We start from the raw sequence: 20,693 nt of genomic DNA, 5'->3' as shown, positions 1-20,693 counted from the left end.
CTTTAAGCGTTTAATTTGCTGATGTGCCATCTTCTTTTGTCTTTACCATGTCTGTTTTTATTTATCTGTTTTATATTGCCTTGTACATGTATATGCAACAGTGACTCAGCTCAATCGAAAAGCAATATTTTAAGTCAAGATAAATTTGATGGCTGGTTAAAAAAAAATTAAAATGTGGATATTGTATTTTTGTAAAAGCTATCAATGCAAACTGCCTTTGAGACAGTTATTGTTTTAACAGATGTACTTAGTATATGATTTCAGTTGTACACTACAAGTGTGTGATGTATACATATGAAATTAAATTGCCTAGAAACGATAACTTTTGAACACATTATCTTTTTGTTATGGTTTATTTATTTGTGTGGGTATGTGTTGGAGGGTTACAGCTAAGGACCAATGTTCTACATGTATTGTATGCCCTCAGTGCACTGCTGCAGTTGCTTCCACCACCCCACCCCACATCATTGCCCCACCCCACCCCATTGCCCCACCCCATTGCCCCACCCCACCCAATTGCCCCATCATCCCACCTAAACTGGATTGGACAAAGTTGTCTGGATTGGACAACTTTGGAAGAAAGAAGAAAACAGCATCGCATCTTTTGTTTCTTTAAAATCCTGAATGGGTTAATGGACATTGACTATACCAAATACATCACCCCAAAAACTGGAAGATCACGAAGAGGACACAACAGACAGTTTCAACTCAACCAGTCCAGGACCGACACATATGCATCCTCATTTTTTTAAGAACACTTAAAAATTGGAATGACCTCCCGGACTCAACGGTGGCGCTTAACAAACCAGACTCCTTCAAGAATGCGCTTAGTGACAAAATCTAATCCTGACCACCCTAGCTCACTACACCACAACTCCAGTTTAAATTCCCTAGATGGAATATTTCGGAGGACCACCAACCAAGTACCAAGTACCCCATCATTTCCCCACCCCTACCCATCACCTGGCCAAACCCCACCATCCCACCCAAACTTCTCGGCCCATCCCAACTCTAGCTTATGGAATATCCCCTTTTCTTACTATAAACTTCTATTTCATCTACCCCATAACCACTCCCCAAAGAAACAATAAAGTGGGCGGGGCACCTCGAGTGATTTTTCTGAGCCAAACTGTCACGAGAGGGCGCCAATGACAGGGAACAAAATCCCTTTCATTTTGCATTCAACATGGCGACTTCCATGGAACCCTCCTTCAGCGTTTGGAAAGCACTCGTTTTAAAACGATTACAGACTCGAAATGAGCTGGAATCCGGGAATTTCAAGGCACTACTGGAAACACGTAAGTTGTCGTCTAATTTTTCGATCAGTCTGCATGTTGGGGGCCCATTGGATTTTTTAACTGCCTTAACTTAAGAATGTTTTACATGTTTTAAGAAATGAATTTTTGTAAATTTGTTTCATTTCACTTTACATGTTCAATGTATGTCAATGTGCAATGCCACTGGAAAGCTTCAAGTTCAACGTTTGAAACTTTGGTAATCCTTACTTTTAGGACCCCGTTGCTATATACATGTAGGAAGGGAAAGACTCACCAAAACAGTTGACTAAATGATAATCATAATCATAGTAAATGACACTCAAAATTGACATTCTGATACTTCTTGGCACATCTGAACAATTGGCAATGACACCTTCTTGAATATACTTGACTCATTGCATTATTAGGCCGACTGACGCACGGTGCTTGATGCGACTGCACATCCTTTGACTAATGAATTCAGTTAATGAGTTATATTCCGTAGTGGAAGGTTTCTAGAGGAAAACAACCATGAGCCAAGAATGACAGCGCCGTAGCTGGAGTTACCCAGCCCTAAATTTTATCATTGGGTTGTCATTTAGGGCTGGAGGACATTTTTCACGTGAACCAGCAGAGTTGGCAGGTCCCAAAAAAAATTCTCACGCGGAAGCGGATTACCCGACGACTGTTTCATGCACGATAAACGGCTAACTTTGGTTGCCGTCCAGTATCGCAGCTATGATGCGAGTGGTAAATCTCAACAGTCGTCGGTTAATCCGCTTCCGCGTGACGTCATGCGCCATCAGCCAGCGCAGCCGGCAAGAACGAACTGGTAAACGCGCTGTGCACAAATCCAATTGCGGGCCACGCCATGACCGCACGGTTGTCGGTTTATGCCTCGTTTTTTTCACTGCAATTGTAGGCTGAATCTTCATCGTGGATCGTTTTTTACTTCAAGGACCTGTGTAATCGAATTGTTTTTGGGACCTGCCAACTCTGCTGGTTCACGTGAAAATGTCCTCCAGCCCTAAATGACAACCCAATGATACAATTTAGGGCTGGGTAACTCCAGCTAACAGCGCCGTGAAAATTGTGCAGCCTGTCTGCCTGTCCCGCCAAATTGGCACAAGGGTGTCAATTTGCGATCGCCTTTACGTAAATTGTAATGTGCGGAAATAATGGAAGTGAATAAAAAGACAATAACTATGTGCAAAATATATTGCAAATGTATGAATTCAGATAAAAAAAAAAGGGGGCGGGAAGAGAATTTTTTTTATTTCTTACTTGGCCTTACATATTAGTTTTCATGATGTGAACTTTCCATACATAATTTCCAGAAATTTCATGTGGAAAGTACACAGTGGTTAGGCTTCACATGTATGGCTTCATGTACATTGATTGTTTTGTGCATGTATTTTGCATCCAATACACAGCTATTGAAATTGAAAGTGAAATACAGTAAGCAAAAGTGAATACATGTACATATGGCCTAAATGTGTGTACATTTTTATGTCCACTTTCAGTTTCACTGTAAAATTTTCCATTTTCACTTCGTGAAAAAATTTTGGATTTGTCCTCCTTTTTTTGTGTGCAGATAATAAACTGTTCAATAATCTCGACTCGGTGCGGGCACAGAATCTACAGCTTCAGATCCAGGTGGAAAAACTCAGGCAGGAAAATTCCGAGCTGCAGATCAAAGCGCAGTCAGGGATAGGGTGAGTACGTACATGGATTAAGTTTTCTGTGAACCAGTTCGTGTCGGAGGACGTGATAACAGGCACTGGCTGTTTTTATGCACAGATATACGGCTGACGGGTTAAAGGGAATACATGTATACAACATTTGCGAACATCGAAAAATAAACTACCAAGTTTTTACGAAATACCTGACTAGGATGTTGGTAAATGACAGTCTAAAGCATCCTGTAAAATTATGGCACCTGGTGTGAAGTCATTTTCAAGGAAATGGCATTTTTGTATACATTTCCAACGGTGGTCGGCCGACCACCGTTGGAAAAACCTAACTATTTTTCAACTACTGCTCCAAATTTACAAAAAAAAATCAGTCAAAATGTTGTTTGATATTGGTTACATGTTCATGAACAGGTGCAGGCCAGCTAGACTGGTTTCCTTACCTTACAATTTTCTGGCATCTATAAATTGATCCATTTTATATTTACTGGAGTCAGGGAATCAGACTACTTGAGCATTTTTGTTTTTCTTGGTTTTTCCAGCATTTTCGAAGACAAAACTTCAAACATGTCAGTGTGACAATATTTGATCTATTATACTAACCCCTCAACCCCTCAAATAGTTCATTTCTGAAAATTACAGCAAAAGCCAATGATGTACATTCCCTTTAAGATGTCAAGATTGCCTTGACTCGCCTCCGGGTGACGTCTAAACCTGCTAATCCCTCGTGCCGTTTGTACACACACACAAAGTCTGTGGAGGCGGACCACGTGTTGATCTTCAATTGGCCGCTGTGCACGGCCAATTGCTGTTAAATTTACGCTCCAGTGCACACCCAAGAGTATTGAAACATATGAGGTTTCGGCCAGCAATATCATAGAAATACTGTTCAAATGACTCTTGCGAATCAGTATTTGTGGCGCTTGGCTGTATATCAAAAGTTGGCTGGGAAATTTAGCCTTTTGCGAAAATCGAAATTTTGTGCAGAAATAATCCCAGCACGAATTGATTAAAAGTAACATACAACATTGGCTTGTGCTGTACGTTTTAGGATTTGGGGGTTAGTATTTTATAGCAGACATAGACTGACCTATTTAAAGTTTTGTGTTGCTGGAAAAACTAAGATAAACAAATGTTGTTCTTGTACTCTGGTTCCCTGACCCTACTTCGGAGCAATTTACTAACGTCAGGGATTCTTGGGTGTTGGAACCAGACTAGCTGGCTTGTACCTGTTCGTGGATGTGTAACTGATTGTAAACAAAACACGGTCCAACGAAATTGGGTAAATTGGGGGCAGTATTTGAAACAAGTCAGTTTTTTTTCCAATGATTGTTGGCCAACCATCGTTGGAAATTGATTTTAAAAATCCACTTTTCTTGAAAATGACAGCACACCAGGTGCCATGATTTTACAGGATGCTTGAGACTATTATTCACTTACAGTCCAGTAAGGTATTTCATAATAATTTGATAGTTTTGTTTTGATGTTTGAAAATGTTGTATATTACTTTTCAGCTTTACTTTTATTAAACAAGAAATAGACTTGAAATAAAAAAAATGTATGTAGTTTTTCATTGATAAAATTAGATTTTTTTTTTTTTTTAAATGTGTGTTTAAATTGATAAGGAAATGTTGTGTTTAAAAGTTTATGACAGGAAAGAATTGGCAGGAAATGGGATATAGGGGAAACGGAAAACCACCGAGATATTAAAGATATAGTCCATCATTTGTAATTTGTGCATTTTGTTCGTTTGAATCAACAAAAGTGTTCAAAATCTAATGAAGGATACTGAACAACTAACCTGATGAAGTTTCAGCTCAGCTTCAGCTGTATATTCCAAGAAAAACAGCATTCTAGGATCTCAATTTCAAATCAAAAGTTACTGAATCATGTTTTGAATTGTTTTGAATTGCAACTTTACGCGATGTCGTGCACTGATCCGACAAATTATAGCAACCGTGTGCGCCTGTGCGTCGTTCCAATGCTTGCGCGCGCTGCGCCGAATAACAAAACGAACTACTAATTAAAATTTTCCTACGGTGCGTCTTAAGACGCACCGTTGGAAAGGCCTTCTTTCGTTGATTACTTCAAAATGATAGCTTGCCAGAAAGATTAATTTCACAGGGAGTTTAGTCCACTTACTATCGTTCAACCAAGTATGTTTTTCAACAATAATACGCCAGTTACTTTTTTGGATGGCTGCAAATGATGGACTATTTCGGGGCCCAACAAGTTTTCTGCTTGAGTCGAAAATGGGGTATTTTTTTGGAAAGAGAATTAACTTTTTGAAGCAAAAGTATTTTGTTTACTCGTGAGGTGCTAAACATTGAAAAGTAAACAGCTTCTCCAAAAAAACTTTCAATTCCAAAACACAAGTGCTCTTAAAAGTCAACCAGTTTCGAATGGTTTTGCGTTATTGCATTGCCACGTGGGTGGTTTTAAACGGTTGATAAAACAACGACTGGTTTTAAACGCTTTGGAGGAACTACTAGGGGTTTTTTAACGGAAAAAAAATGCTGTCTTTTTTGTTGAAATCCCCAATTAATCGTAATGAATTAATAAAACCTAACATTTTTATTTTTAGAAATTTATAAAAATTAAGATTTTTCAACTTCATTTACAATTAAATAATTATGAGGATGTTATATTATTTTCTGTTTTAGTAGTACTGGTGGAACCAAAGGAGAAAAAACTCAGGCCCTGGAACAAAAACTGTTCAGGCTTCAAGAAGAGTTAACGGATATGCATCGCAAGAAAGGAGAGGTACATTGCTGATTTATTTATTAACCCTAACCCCCTTCAAGGCCCCCCCCCTCCCCCAAAAAACTACGTGGGGGCAAATCTACTTATATGTAGTGGGATTATGACATCAGTACATTTTTTGACAAACTATCATTTGACCGGTGTTTGACTGATGTTAATCGTTTCTACAAGCATTTACAAAAATAAAAAGGAAAAATTTACTCACATGCTTGTGTTTACAGAGCGAGAGTTTATTTCTTAAGTTCCTATCGTTTATCGTTTTTGTCCATTTCTTTTATAGAATGCACAGCAACTCATAGACCTCAGCGCCCAGCTCCAGGAGAAAGATAAGGAGTTACAACTCAAAGACACGAGGTACCAGACCATCCATTCCACTTTTTTTTTTTTTTGAATAACACAAATTTTAGGTATTTACGTACCCGATTTCGTAATCCGGTCCGACAGATTTGTTTGAATTTGCAATAAAATTGTTATCCCCCTGGCTGTAAGCTGGAGGGGTAAATGCGATAGCGTATTCCTTCTGCGTGTACATGTATGTCTGTCTGTCTGTCTGTTATGTTTTGGTTTATACTAGGTTAAATCTTGTCAGCATGATAACTTGAGAAATACTTTACTAAGGAACTTGAAATTTGATTTGAGGGTTGTTCTTGATAGCCTTAAGAAGCCTTTTGCAATTAGCCATTCCAGTAATCACCAAAAAAAACAGGCAACTTAGATTGGTCTGTCATTTTTTGGTCATTTTTTGACTTGCAGACTGCTAGAGTCTGATGTAAAGATCAGTGCTTATGAGGACGAGTTGAAGAACTTAGAGAAAGCTCTGATGGAATTGCAGAAGACAAATGAAGTAAGTTGACTTAAAGAATGCTGTATTATTGCTGTGTCCGGGGAGATTTTTTGCCCAAAACGTTGGAAATTGATAACAAAAACTCCACTTTTCTTGAAAATAACAGCACAGCGGGTGCCATGATTTCACAAGATGCTTGAGATCTTATTTCAGCTACAGTCAAGTAAGTTATTTTATAATTTGGTAGTTTGGTTTGAGGTCTGCTCATGGTGTACAGGGTGAGTAAAAAAACAAAACCCAAATGTCAGGACCATTATTTTAGTGAAGTATTGTAAGTAGCACTTTCAAAATCTAGGATATGAAAGCCCAATTCATAAGCTTTCTTTTAGCACAAAAAATCATTCAAATCACTCATGTACTTTTCAAGTTACGCTATTTTAAACACAACCATCGTTTTAAAGTTCTGGCCAAGGATCACAAGAAGGTAAAGTATATTCTTTCAGCAGAACGAAAACAAATCACATAGGGATGTGTGTGAATTGTTTTCGTTTTGCTAAAAGAATGCATACCTTTGTTTGGTGATCCGTGGACAGAACTTTAAAACAGTGATTGTGTTTAAAATGAAGGATTACATGCACAAACCCTCGCTAAACCCTGAAATAGTCTTAAAATTAAGATATTTTCCTTCGCCAACAGACACTGAAGGACGAACAGGACGCACTACAGCTCCTCTACACCAAGACGGAGGACACGATACGTCGTGTCCAGGAGGAGAATGCCGACCTAGTCACGCGCTGGATGCAGGAGAAGGCCCAGGATGCCTTCCGGATGAACCGAGAGAACGAGACCTGGCTCAAGAAGAAGCAGGAGGAGGTGCAGAAGAAACTGGTGGAGGCGGCCAAGGATATCCACGTGGAGCCTACCCACGGGTAAGAGATATGCACAAAGAAGCTAGGTTACCAGACAAGAGTGAACTTTGGTGGGCAGAGCCTAGGTGATTACTTTTGGGGTGGGGGTGGGAGGTGGGGGTCAAAACTGGTGGAGAGCGGCCAAGTGGACCAGACCTAAACTCACTTTTCTTTCCTCTTCAATTTTGATCAATTTCCTCTCCTCAGCAACCCTAAGTACCTTGAGATGTCTTCGCCCGCCAACTCTGCAATCTGCATTTGTGCTGTGGTGCCGGACAGAGCCATATCCCAACTGGTAAGTTTGGCTCTATGACTTCAGAACTTAGACACGAAGGGCACACATGTTGTCTTATGTCATTTCAAAAATGTACAGAATATATGGACAACCTTTTTGTAACAAGCAGTTTTCCACTGAGCAAATATGAACTAAGTTGAGTTGCAGTGTAGTAGAATCATTGTGTTTTGTGTTCTTGGGCAAGACACTTTACTGTAATTGCCCTACTTTATGCGGGAGTACATGTATAAATGGGAACAAACTTCCCGTGAAAAAAAAAGGTTTTTACCGAAGAAAATACATAGAGTTGCAATCTAGTGGAGTCATGGTGTTTGTGTTCTCGGGCAAGACATTTGACCACATTTGCCTCTCTCCAGTTTTGTAAACAAGCTATGTTTATTAATTCTACCCAGGTATCAGAAATCTTTTCCAATCTGTTCTACAGCTGTTTTCTTCCGTGAAACTATAACTCTAGGCCAATACTCATCTTTAACGGCAATGATTTCCAGACGATATACAAATTGCATGTGAGATAAGACGACTCTCAGACCAATCTTTAATTAAGACAAGTTCAGCCGCGTTGCTAAGGAAGTTAAGACGTGTTGAACGCATCTTAAGTTTGGCGAAATCAATCCCAGGCCCGGACGAGTTGCGAGTTAAGACGAGTTACTCCTCCTAAGAAGCGTCTTAGCATTTCATGAAATCGGCCCCCAGCTCAATTTTCTCGTTGTTACCACCAAGGGATATTTCTTGTTATAATGCTGTTATAATGCCACATTGTTGTCATTATTAAGTGATACATTTTTCTCATTGTGTTTCTGCACACAGGATGCTCATGATGGGGAAGTCAATGCTGTCCGGTTCTGTCCCTCCGGTCGGATGTTTGCATCAGCCGGAGCCGACCGCAAGCTCAAACTCTGGGAGTTAACAAGCTGTAAGTCCTGACACCAAGTCCTCACAAGTCCTCACAAGTCCTCACAAGCCCTCACAAGTCCTCACAAGCCCTAACAAGTCCTTACGAGTCCTCACAAGTCCTCACAAGTCCTCACAAGTCCTCACAAGTCCTCACAAGCCCTCACAAGTCCTTACAAGTCCCCACAAGTCCCCACAAGTCCTCACAAGTCCTCACAAGTTCTCACAAGCCCTCACAAGTCCCCATAAGTCCTCACTAGTCCTCACAAGCCCTCACAGCTACTCAAAAGTCCTCACAAGTCATCACAAATTCTCACAAGTCCTCACAAGTCTTCACAAGTCCTCACAAGTTCTAACAAGTCCATCACAAGTCCTCACAAATCTTCACAAGCCCTAACAAGTCCTTACAAGTCCCACAAGTCCTCACAAGTCCTCACAAGTCCTCACAAGTCCTCACAAGTCCTCACAAGTCCTCACAATGCCTCACAATGCCTCACAATGCCTCACAAGTCCTCGTAGCCATCACAACCCCATCACAAGTCCTCACAAGTCTCACAAGTCCCTCATCAGCCCTCACATGTCCTCACGAGCCCTCACAAGCATTCTCCAGTCCAGAGAGTAGATCGAAGATGAAGTCCGGCTTTGTTTGTTTTTTGTTTTCCAGTAACATCCTCGTGTCAGTCCAGGGGCATTCTAATGGGCAGCAACGCGGCCGTCATGTGCATTGACTTTGACCAACAGGAGCAGTTTGTTCTCGGCGCGTCCAACGATTACGCCACGCGAGTCTGGGGGGCGCAGGACCACAGGTTACGTGTACGTAATTTCTTATTATTTAACGTGTATCTTGCTAGAATCCGATACTTTCGATTTTTTTGTGTTCATTAAAAGTACACTTTCAACTTCTATAAAATAATATTAAAACTATCAAATTTTTTTGGGGGGGGGTGTTCTTGTTTTTAATAATAATAAGTACAACAATGTTTCAAATGCGTCCCTTTCGTCGTTTCTATGGCGACTGTATTTATCATTTACACTCACTTATTGTTCCTTAAGATTCATGTTTTATTCCAATTTCAGTCTAAAGTGAATTTGTCAAGGTAACAGCAAACGTCGCAATGAAGCTTCAGTAAGCCATTTGGGTTTTTCAACTGCACATGCGCACAATGGTATGGGTCGCGGGTAACAAGTTAATCGAAGGCGCATGAGCGCGTAGGGAGATAGGCGCATGACGCTTGCGTGTTAATTCCAAGCAGAATATGCATCAGCATAACATCGTGTATCATCACGTCTGCGATTTTATTCTGAATGACCTTTGACATGGAGACTTCATCGAGATACCAAATTGGCTTATTGTTAATGTTGTGAATTTCGCTTTCAGATTCGATGTCATGTGAAGTAGGAACTAGTAAATTTTTTATGATTCTTTTCTGGAAATTTTGTTTGCAGCACACGTTAACAGGTCACGGGGGTAAGGTGCTAGCAGCCAGGTTCTTAGGCGATTCCAACAAGGTGGTCTCTGGCAGCCACGACAGAACGCTGAAAATCTGGGATCTTAGGAGTCGGGCTTGTAAGTAATACTCCTAGAAACTTTTTCTGAGGATGCATTCTAGCTGGTTGAGTGCCGTGGCCTCGTGGTCTAGGGCATTGCATTTGTGGTCTGCGGGTAATTCTGCAGGTTGTGGGTTCGAGTCCAGCCTAGGGCTATGGTGCGTGTGTCCTTGGGCAAGGCACTTTGTCTCGCCTTGCTTCTCTCCACCCAGGAGTAAATTGGTACCTGCGAGGGCAGAGATGGTTATTGTGGTTGATTTTAGCTGCTTTGCGCGGAAATGGCAGCATCGAGCTGTATACTCCCCAGGGAGCTGAGATTGTATTTGGAATGTTTCATTGGCCCAAAGATCAGGGGTAATACTAATGTCAAGCGCTTTAATCATAGTTAAAAGCTAATATTCTAACTTTTTTGGGATCTTTTAGGTACGAAAACCATTTTCGCTGGGTCAAGTTGCAATGATCTCGTCACCAGCGACGGAAGGGGGACGAATATCATCAGCGGCCACTTCGACAGAAAGATACGTTTCTGGGACACAAGGTCCGTAAAATCAGGGTTTTTCTTTCAACATTTGGAATCTTAATCATAAGCCTTCCAAGAAACATAACCACTCTTACCGATTGCCAAAATTATTGCACTCGCAAAAATTTTTCATCAAGTTCATATACTAGCACCACCTTGGGATTTTGATCCACTGTCCGACCTTTTACCTTCAATTTGACCTCCTGACCTGTAAATCTGACCCTTTGACCCGATTGTGACCCCTCTAGGTCGGGCGACGCCAGGGCTAACGAGTTTGAGCTCTCCGGTAAGATCACATCGTTGGAACTGAGCACCGACCGGCAATACTTGCTGTCCTGCTCCAAGGACGACGCGCTCAAGCTCATCGATGTCCGGATGAACAAAGTAGTCGGCACGTTCTGGTGAGTATCTGCTGGCGTATATCGTGACGTCACTCAGGTGTCAACTCGGTGCAACCATGATTACTGTTTACCCGCACTTTAACGGCCGAGTGAACACTGCGGTTTTGCAGTGGCTGTCGTGAACCCGTTTCATACTACAGTAAAAAAAAGAAAGAAAAAAGGACACCCTAATGGCAGGCCCAATTATGAAATGAATTTCTGCATGTAGCTCTTTCAAAATCTAGGATATGAAAGCCCAAATACAAGGCTTTGTTTTAGTACAAGAATCATTGAAATCACCTATGTACTTTTCAAGTAATAGAATTTGAAAGACTAACACCGTTTTAAAGTTCTGTCCACGGATCACCCAAAAAAGGTGTGGGTTTTTTTCAGCAAAACAAAAACAATTCTCATAGGGATGTAGGTGAAATGTTTTTGTTTTGCTGAAAGAGCACTTACCTTTTTTGTGATCCGTGGACAGAACATTAAAACGGTGTTTACATTCAGAATTCCGTAACTTGAAAAGTACATGAGTGATTTGAATGATTCTTGTACTGAAAGAAAGCCTATTAATTGGGCTTTCATATCCTAGATTTTGAAAGTGCTACATCTAGAACTTCAATACAGAAATGGTCCGGACATTTGGGTTTCGATTTATTTTTACTCGCCCTGTACTGGCTTGATTCTCATTGAAGCGAACATAAGCACAACTGCGGAAGTAACTGGTGTGGCGACAATCTGCTGACAGACATTGACATATTTTTGTTTTTTTCTCGCCAGTGCGGAGGGTTTCAAAGTATTCTTGGAGTACACGAGGGCAGCGCTCAGCCCGGACGGGGTGTACGCAGCGTGCGGGTCTCAGGACGGCTCCATCTACGTGTGGAATATGCAAACCATGAAACTAGAGAAGACTCTCAAGGAACATAGGTGAGTTGACTTCGCGTCTTAATCAACGGAGCCCAATTTAAGACATCTTAACGTTCAATTCTAAGTGTTCCAATTCAAAAACTGTACCTTTTTCCTATAGACCAGGCGTTGACAAGCAAAATGAAACATTTGGGACTGGACTGTCGAGCTATTGAGCTAGTTACTGCCGAATTATTAAATTATTGAGCTAGTTCTTTTTTTGTTTCAACGGGAAAAAATGCTACTTTGTTCCAGTTTTACACCCCGCTTAAAAGAGGGCTTTCATTCTTTTGTTCGATGTCTCATTCAAAAGTGATTAACTTTGTATTGCTAGTAAAATAGCAATGGAAAAAAACAAAATCTTTTTTTTTTTTGAGATGATACTCAAAAATAGCATGAGCAATTTGTCTTTAACATATTGTAATATTCATTGAATGTTCAATTGTCAATCTGTCTTTAAATAGTTTTATTTTCAAATATATATTCGTTGGAAGTTTGTCCATCATCATAACCAATGTTTTGTTTTTGTTTGGACAGTGCGCCTGTAATAGCGGTAACCTGGCACCCAAACGGCACGAAGATGCTGAGCTGTGACCGCAACAAGAAAGTCATCATGTGGGCTGACTTCTGAAGGGGAATGGCAGCCTGAACTGTCTGGTCACCAGGCTAGGCAAGATGATTTTTTTTAAACGGCACAGAACAGAAAATGAAGACTATAATTAAAAGGTAGCGTCCATTTGTAATTTGTGCATTTTGTTCATTTGAAGCAACAAAAGTGCTCAAAATCTAAAGAAGGGTGCTGAACAACTTACCTGATGAAGTTTCAGCTCAGCTTCAGCTGTATATTCCGAGAAATACAGCATTCATTTCAAATCAAAAGTTGCTGAATCATGTTTTGAATTGCGTCCGAGACACGTTCTCACTGAGCTGATTGCAGCTACGTCATGTCGCGCACTGATCCTACGAATCACAGCAACCGGGCGCGCATGTGCGTTGTGTCAATGCTTGCGCGCGCTTCGCCGAATAAAAAAAAACAACTACTAACGGAAATTCTTCAGCCATTGAATACAACTATCATCCACTTTGGTATGGATATTGATTATGCATTATGATCACTGTATTAATGTTGTATTAGTGAGAACTATTGGAGAATTACCAAGTTAAATAATTCTTTTTGTAAGTTATTGAATCAGTGGGTTTGGAGTAATAATTTGTACGTTGGCATGTGTATATTTAGTATTTTCAATATCAGCTAAATAAAGTAGTATTATATTATAGAAGAAAAATGAACTTTCTTAAGTTCATTTGCATAGGTATTCTAAATTTGGCTAAAGTAGTCAAGATAAATATTATATCAAAAGAAAATACTGAATGAAATTTGTGAGTCATTATAGGACTTAAAAGCACCTGTTCGATTCTCTCTTTAGAGGCAACGCAATTTTGGCCCTAGCGTTGCGGCAGTCATAGTTTCAAGGAGCTTCCGTACAAAAGTTTGAGGAGTTTAGTGAGAGATTTTAAAAGCATGTGCTTTGGATTTTGTATGCAAAGCCCTCATGTCATGGGTTTGAACCCTGACGGGGACCACGGTGCTTGTGTTCTTGGGCAAGACACTTTACTACAATGGCCACTCTCCACCCAGGAGTATAAATAGGTACCTGTGAAGGTATAGAGACCAGAATGCGCTGATCTTGAGCTGCTGCAGAAAACTGTGGTTTTCTGCAGGGAACACGATGCTTGTGTTCTTGGGCAAGACACTTTACTACAATTGCCAAACTCAACCAAGGAGTATAAATAGGTACCCTTGAAGGTAGAGACCAGAATGCGCTGATCTTGAGCTGCTGCAGAAAACTGTGGTTTCATGGCCTGATGATCAGGGGTAATAATTGTGAAGCGCTTTGAGACCTAGTTTTGACGGGAAGCGCTATATAAGCGACACACTTCAACCTCACCTAAGGCCCCCCCCAAAAAGTCTCCGGTTTCTGGTATGCGCGCGCGTCGCCGTAGCCATGCGCGTCGGCAAAATGAAAAAGTTTTTTTTTCAATGAAAGATGATGTCTCAAAACCGCCAAACTCACTGGTTTGACTGGAATCCTGCTGCTGCACAATTTTAACGTGTTTTTAGATGGGGTTGTGGTCGAGAATAAGCTTTATGTGGCCTCTCTGGACTCCCATATATTTGCACTAAGTTTAGTTGGGCACCATTTGCAGTCGTCAGCTGACCTTTGAAGCGAAAAAAATCAGGTAAAAAAAAAAAAAAGCCGCGTCGCCGCACCACTTTTTGGGCAGGCTCCATACCAGAAGCCGGAGACTTTTTTTTTTTTTTGGCCTTTGGGACGTTGCCTATAAAGAAATAATTACACAATTTTTTTTTATGGCGGGATTTGAACCCACTACCCCTTGTTTGCTGGTGCACATGTCTTAAATATTAAGCAGCCACCTTTCACATGTTGTTTTTATATCATCACTGATATTTTCACTCTCAAAAATTGTTGGTAGTTTAGTAAATATCGAAGAGTTATTGTCTCTTTCCTAATTGTGAAATTGTTGTGTATCAAGATTGTGGGTTCGAACCCCACCCCTGAAAAAAAGTCAGGCTTTCGTATTTTCTTCTTGCCAATATTTAGTTGAATGAAATTTTTCGCTGGCATTGTGACCTTAGGTCAAGTGACTGGTACCCGTCCATCATGTTTAATCATTGGAGAGATAATTGGTAACCTTCCATAGTAACAAGCCCCTTCCATCTTGCGTTTCATAAAATGTATGCATTGTTGTCAGTCATGATTCATTGCCATAAAACAAGACATAACATTTTGTTTCTGCAAATGTGGTCAAATCTGGTTAGTTTTGTGCTATATTATGTTAAGATTAAAAGTGCCTTAAAGTTATGTGCGCTGTAAAAAAATCCATAGGAAATGTCAAAACTGCAAAATTTACATTGATGATTATAAAAGCATTGCATTATACTAATAATGTCTGTGGAATAAATACGTCAGACTTTGGGTTTGGTTCTAGACACGTTGTCAATATTGAAATACAAACAAATCTATATTTCTAAGTTTTTGTTTTCTTTGTGACATCAGGCTGGACATCTTTCTGGCCTGTGTTCTGCAATTACTTGATGAACCTGTGCAAATTGTTTTCTTCATTTTTTTTTATATCGTGTATCAAGCTTCAGATGTAGATAATAAATGGTAATAATTATACAATTCAATCGTCATTTTCAAAAGATTTGCCTCATTTATTTCAGTTATAATATCAACCACTCCCAGTGATCTTAGAATTCCAGTTTTCGATATATTACCTTTTTAAGGTACAATAAAAAAAAAATTAAAAATGCAAATTTTCTTAAATATTCTCTTCCTTGCAAAACGTTCATTTCGGTCTAAAACGGTGTGTAAATGGTCCGTGATTGACCACACTAATTGAAGGAACATTATGATTTTGCGTACATGTCGAATTCAACCTCATTCCCAGGTCTTCTTTCAACCCCTCGAGAATTGTAGAGTGAAAGTAGCAAGTGGGCGCGTACTGCTCGACGCCATGTGGACGAGGTCGATGTCAGAATTATTTGCGCCTAAAAACAGGCAGAATATTTATTGCAGAATCTTTGACTTTTCAGAAAGTAATCAGAAAACAACATTAAAAACGCAAATATCAATCTTTGGTTGTGATAAACAAAACCACATGTAGGCCTACAGAATCATATTTTAATATTAAAGACAATATTGCTTGGAAACTGTTTCACCACAAAACGTTTTCCCCCATAAACAAAAGTTCTCAATCTCCTTGCAAGACAAGAATGAACATTGTCTCCAGGGTCAACTGTAATCGCAGCAGATGTAGACATACTCCATCTTCCCTTGTTTCGTGGTTGCCATGCCAACGCCGAGTTGTTGGGAGGTTTTCCACGCCAGCTCTGTCGTGCAGGTGTTAATGGTATTCCACGAGTTAGCGAAACGGCCTAAAATATGGTGTAAAATACCAAAAATAAACAACAATTGTCAATGTTGGTCAACAACATTTTTTTGTGGATAGTTCGACATTTGAAGTATCAACTTCATGCATGACTTGTATAGACCAATACGGGTATGACATCTGTGATCGTTGTTCACTCATGAGGCCCTCTTCAATGGAGAAACCATTGTGCGTGCTATTGTACAAAGCAACTGCCCCATGACGGAATATCTGAACAATAGCTACCACAATGCTTTCGCCATTGATGGGGGCCTCCGTGATAGAATTGATAGCGTGACCGGATTGCTCTACACGCAGTCGACATCCGTAAATTCGACTGTTGAAGTTGTTCGGAGCAATGAGTGGAGCGTCTAGATTCCAAACGTCTAAATGAATGCGAAAAGTTTACCTGTGTTTAAAAAAAGTCATTTGTATCTACAGTCGCTCCTGATACATTTCAGTCGCTCTTAATACATTTTTTATCGATACTATGTTGCAAAGCTGTCAAAGAATCCGGTATCCCGACTGCGTCTGGCCGTACAGTACTATCGCAAGCTCTGTAGTACGCGTCCAGACGCAGTCGGGCTAAGAATCCGGTAGCAGTCTTACCCATGTTAGCGTCTTGCTTAATTTCATCACAGAAAAATGCGGCTACTTCTGCGCCTGTAGTGAGAAAAGGGAGGGAAAATAAACCTATAGGAAATATGACTTGCCATTTATGGTAACTTCTAAGCGGCAACACGGAATTGACAATTAACAAAAAGTTAAGATTTTTTCAAGACTTTTACAAAGATACTCAAAAAACATGAGCAAACCTTTGACATTGGACATCTTGAAATTGGAGGACCCAGCCGTGAAAATGTTCTCTCCATATCCGGCCTTTTTACTCATAGGACTCGGCTCGAATTTCTTCGTGTTGGCCATCTTGGTCGCCCACTGCTGGGCCTGCTTAGCGAGCTTGCCGTTTAGCGTGAGGGGTGGCAAGTTGTGCCGGGCTCTGATCGCGTTGTGCCCCTGGAGCAGCTCCCGCCTGACACGCTCAAGAGGCGTCTCCTTGCCGTTTGGTAGCGGTGACTCGCCGACCGTCGGCTTTCCATCCGCCGGTCGATTGTTCGTTTCGCCCGGCGCGTCCCTGCTGCCGTCTTCGCTGCCGAACTTTGGCGTTTCTGGTACATCTGAAATCTGAAGCACACATCATCAAAATATTTAACCCAGATATTGTCACAGATCACTCAAAAGCCAAACTATCAAAGCATAAGCTTGAAACCTGTATTATTTTGTTGAAAACGTTTTTCCGAAAATTCGTCTATGAAAACAACAATTTACAAAGAACACAATGTATTTAATTTAAAAAAAATGACCCCCAAAAGGAATAAAATCGGCATTTATTTTACCGGTGGTAAGACATGTTGCTCGTAACGCCCGACCCAGTTGCCTGGCGGACTGTAATTGCAGCAGATGTAGACATAGCCCATGTTTCCCTTTTTGGCGGTTGCCATGCCAACGCCTAACTCTTTAGAATCCTTCCAGACGACTTGGGTGAAATGACCTTCCGGAAAGAAAATGAAGAGCTGGAGTTACTCCTACGTCAAAACTTGCAATAAAAGTTTGCACGATATTAGTTTGCCCAGTCAAGTATTTTTTTTGTTCAGACTTATGATATCGGGGCCATTTCATGCACCGGTTCATTCCAAGAGTCTCATCAAAATTATAATTTTGGTTCAATGATTTTACTGCAGATCGATCCGATTCGGCTTCGTTCTATTTGTATTTCTGTAAGTGAAAGAAAGGAAGTGTACGTGCCGAAGCATCATTGGTCCAATAAACGGATCTGTCAATTGTTCTCCAAAGAAGCACAATGCGATTAATCTTTCTCTTCACCACGCCCACCAATCAAGGTAGGCGTGGCCAACAGCTGGACGCCTAACGTTACTGGAAAAAGCCGTTCATGCTAGGAAAGCCGAGCGGATTGTGTTGATAAAAAAATATTGGTTTGTTTCTATGATTGTCAAAATGCCTATGCGATAGCTCACCTATTTGTCCGCCGTTCTTTTTCCGTTGCCCGGGGTTATCGTAATCGTAGTCTTTAATTTCATCATAGAATGCCGAGATAGAGGTTTCACCTGTAAAGCAAAATTGATTGAAAGACATTCAATTTCTTTTTACCCCAAAAGGAAGGAATAATCAACAAATATTTGGGTCGGTTCTACCCGTTTATATTTAAGGTATAGGAGAAAAATATTTAGTGGCTCCAAATTAATTGTGACATAAAAGTCTTTAAAAAAATGAATGTCAAACCATAATTTATTATCTAAAAAAGAAAAAGAAAGATGACCATGGCTTGTATTACCTTTGACATCGCTTACGTTGAAATGTGTTGAGCCTGAGTAGTAAATATTTTCTCCGTAGTTGGGCCTGTTCTTTTGAGGGCTGTGCTCTAGTTTCCGCATGGAGGCCATCTTTTCCGCCCACTTTTGCGAGTACTTGTTGAGGGTGTTGTTCAGGACGAGAGGCGGTACGCCGTGCCTCGCTCTGTAGATGTTGTGCATCTCTAGCGCCTCGCGCCTCACACGATCCAGTATCGACTCTTGCGCGGTGCCGGTGCCTCGCGAGGGAAGTTTGGCGCCATCTTCTGACGTCACTTTCTCCGTTTCCTTAGCAACCGTTTCGTGTTCGACGCTGAGGGTCTGCTCCGTTTTCGGCCATTTGTCATGTGACATGGGAGTCAGGTTGTCACCCAGATTTTCTTCTTCCGTCCGAGGTTCAGATTTTTTAGGAAAAGGTGCATTACCTTTTGCACTGTGAGGTTTGTGGTTCGAGGCGACTACCTCGTCTGACTTTTGACTGAGTTTGGAGAGGTTTTCAGGAATTTCTATTTCTGCAGCAGGTTTAGATTGTGTGTTGCTACTCTTTTGAGGTTCGGGCATTGTATTTCTGGAAGTGGTTCCTGTTTTGAATGTGTCCACATCATGATCTACTGCGAGGTTCACCGTTTTTACCATAGCTTCGTTGTTATTGTCTCCCCTCGTTCCGGTTTGGTTCGAGGTTTGGTCCTCATGGTCACAATCATTGTCTTCTTTTGATTTAGTTGATATGGGCCGGTCTGTAGCATTGGTTAATGTTACCTCACCAGGCTCAAGCCTTTGAGGTGCGCTCTCGCCGTCCTCTTCTGTTCGAGGCATGCCTGTGGTGATGAATAGTACACGTCTCCTTACCTCGGAGGGTTCGTTAATTTCCTCTGTTGCGTGAGGTTCCTCTGGCAACGAGCCTCTTTCGTTAATTTTCACTGCTGCGTGAGATTCGTCGAAGCTCGAGGGCTGCATCTCGCCACCAGCCTCCCCATTCTCGTGAGGTACTCCTGATTGCGAGACGCAAACCTCACCGTTTGCAATGAGGTTCACTTTCGTTGGCGGCACTTGTACGGGACCATGGGTACCGTCCTCGTCGATGTGGTCTCCGTGATCACCATCAAAGTTCCCGGTTTCATCTTTATGCTCTCCCCTTCTTGTGTCCTCGTCTCTGACGAGTAGAGGTGGTTTCTCCGACTCGCTTCCCGGCTCCACAGCCGTCTTCGAACTGCCGCATCCCATTCTTAGAATCAGTGACAGTCCAGTTTGGCAAACGATCGATACAATGGAAATTGTAGGCCTATTTAAAGCACTGTCATGGTTTGCAAGGACATTCGTCGTACTTCGACAAACATTTTTCTTTACATCCTACATACATTGTAAGAGGATCGACAACTCAACCAAACCAAACATTTGACTCATGCAAACGCAGCCAGTATTAATGTCATTGCACCGTGGAACGTTCATGCTATTCTCACGTCCAAGCAGAGTCTTCGTTTACCCTGACGAAACCTGGCGAACACAAGCATCCGTACGGTTTATCTTGTCTCGCAACTTCGGTTTTTTTGGGGTCACTGATGAAGAACGGCATGGCCTTCAAAATACCGTGTTACCCGTTTGGATTCAATCACTGCTTTGTGTTTAACGGCCGGTACGCACGTCTATCACCGCATATAGCTGGTCATAAATCGTTTGTGTTTTAGATACACATGCAGATAAACAATGTACATGTAACTGTGTTATGATAATAATAATCCAAACGGCAAACAACGACCGCTACAGCAACGGACGAGGCAAAGTCCAACCACAACATCGCGACAGGGTCAACAATGGCTCTCGTTTCAGGGAAGCCCTCCTCATATTCACTCCCTCCCGTAACTATTATTATGCTCGAACTCTATACAGTGAAAATCAATAGTCTATGTTCATTCATAATACAAGGTCTGTGTACAGTCGCCAAGGGTTACCCCCATTGTGAGCGCCAAGACACGGAAGTTTTGTTGTGGTGCTCATTGCAAACATGCTGCAAACAAATTACAGTTTCTCTGGTCGTGGAGAATATTGTCAGTTACACATCTCACCTCCCAAGGAGCACCACATCGATAAGACAGGACTCGTTGCTTGTCAAGCCTCCTGAGCATGCACGGATGGTGTAACTCTGCACCCGGCTGAATTAAATCCTGACGTGGTCAAGAAACTTGAAATCTTGCATGGGAATCAGATTGACAAGAAGTTTGCGCTTCCTGTAATTCACAACAACTGATAACTTTTTTTTTCTGAGAGGCTTCAAAGATCTACCAGGCAATCAAATCAAGATGGGTTGCGGTGGGTCTAAGAGTACAGCCGTCAACGAACGCTCGCCTCTGATGGACGGCAACAACACCAAGGAGCAACGCGATGCAGGGCGTCGAGATAGTGAGGACTCGGATGCCCCAGCTGGGAAGACGAA

General features: G+C 41.4%; 2 protein-coding genes across 3 annotated transcripts; one reads left to right on the top strand and one right to left on the bottom strand.

Annotated features, from left to right (window-relative positions):
- The first annotated feature begins 1,148 nt into the window (after window positions 1-1,148).
- Window positions 1,149-12,791, top strand: LOC119724214 (autophagy-related protein 16-1-like). Of its 2 annotated transcripts, none has more exons than XM_038195163.1 (14): window positions 1,149-1,298; window positions 2,851-2,971; window positions 5,614-5,710; window positions 5,991-6,064; window positions 6,464-6,554; window positions 7,191-7,423; window positions 7,610-7,697; window positions 8,505-8,610; window positions 9,253-9,401; window positions 10,035-10,155; window positions 10,560-10,674; window positions 10,905-11,057; window positions 11,817-11,963; window positions 12,480-12,791. In XM_038195163.1, exons 1-14 carry the CDS (start codon window positions 1,187-1,189, stop codon window positions 12,571-12,573), a joined length of 1,701 nt encoding a protein of 566 aa, XP_038051091.1. In that variant the 5' UTR covers window positions 1,149-1,186; the 3' UTR covers window positions 12,574-12,791. The 2 variants fall into 2 exon arrangements, with proteins under 2 accessions (XP_038051091.1, XP_038051090.1); XM_038195162.1 differs by having other exon boundaries at window positions 1,150-1,298; window positions 5,611-5,710.
- A 2,272-nt stretch (window positions 12,792-15,063) lies between these two features.
- On the bottom strand, window positions 15,064-20,120 carry LOC119724210. The gene is made up of 6 exons (XM_038195157.1): window positions 18,247-20,120; window positions 17,930-18,019; window positions 17,291-17,445; window positions 16,712-17,078; window positions 16,506-16,559; window positions 15,064-15,903 (listed from the first exon to the last, which is right to left on the bottom strand). Exons 1-6 carry the CDS (start codon window positions 19,484-19,486, stop codon window positions 15,761-15,763), a joined length of 2,049 nt encoding a protein of 682 aa, XP_038051085.1. The 5' UTR covers window positions 19,487-20,120; the 3' UTR covers window positions 15,064-15,760.
- Window positions 20,121-20,693: the final 573 nt, after the last annotated feature.

This window comes from Patiria miniata, unplaced genomic scaffold, assembly GCF_015706575.1.
Source record: "Patiria miniata isolate m_02_andy unplaced genomic scaffold, ASM1570657v1 HiC_scaffold_18, whole genome shotgun sequence".
Classification (NCBI taxonomy): domain Eukaryota; kingdom Metazoa; phylum Echinodermata; class Asteroidea; order Valvatida; family Asterinidae; genus Patiria; species Patiria miniata.
This window is presented reverse-complemented; position numbering and strand designations above follow the sequence as displayed.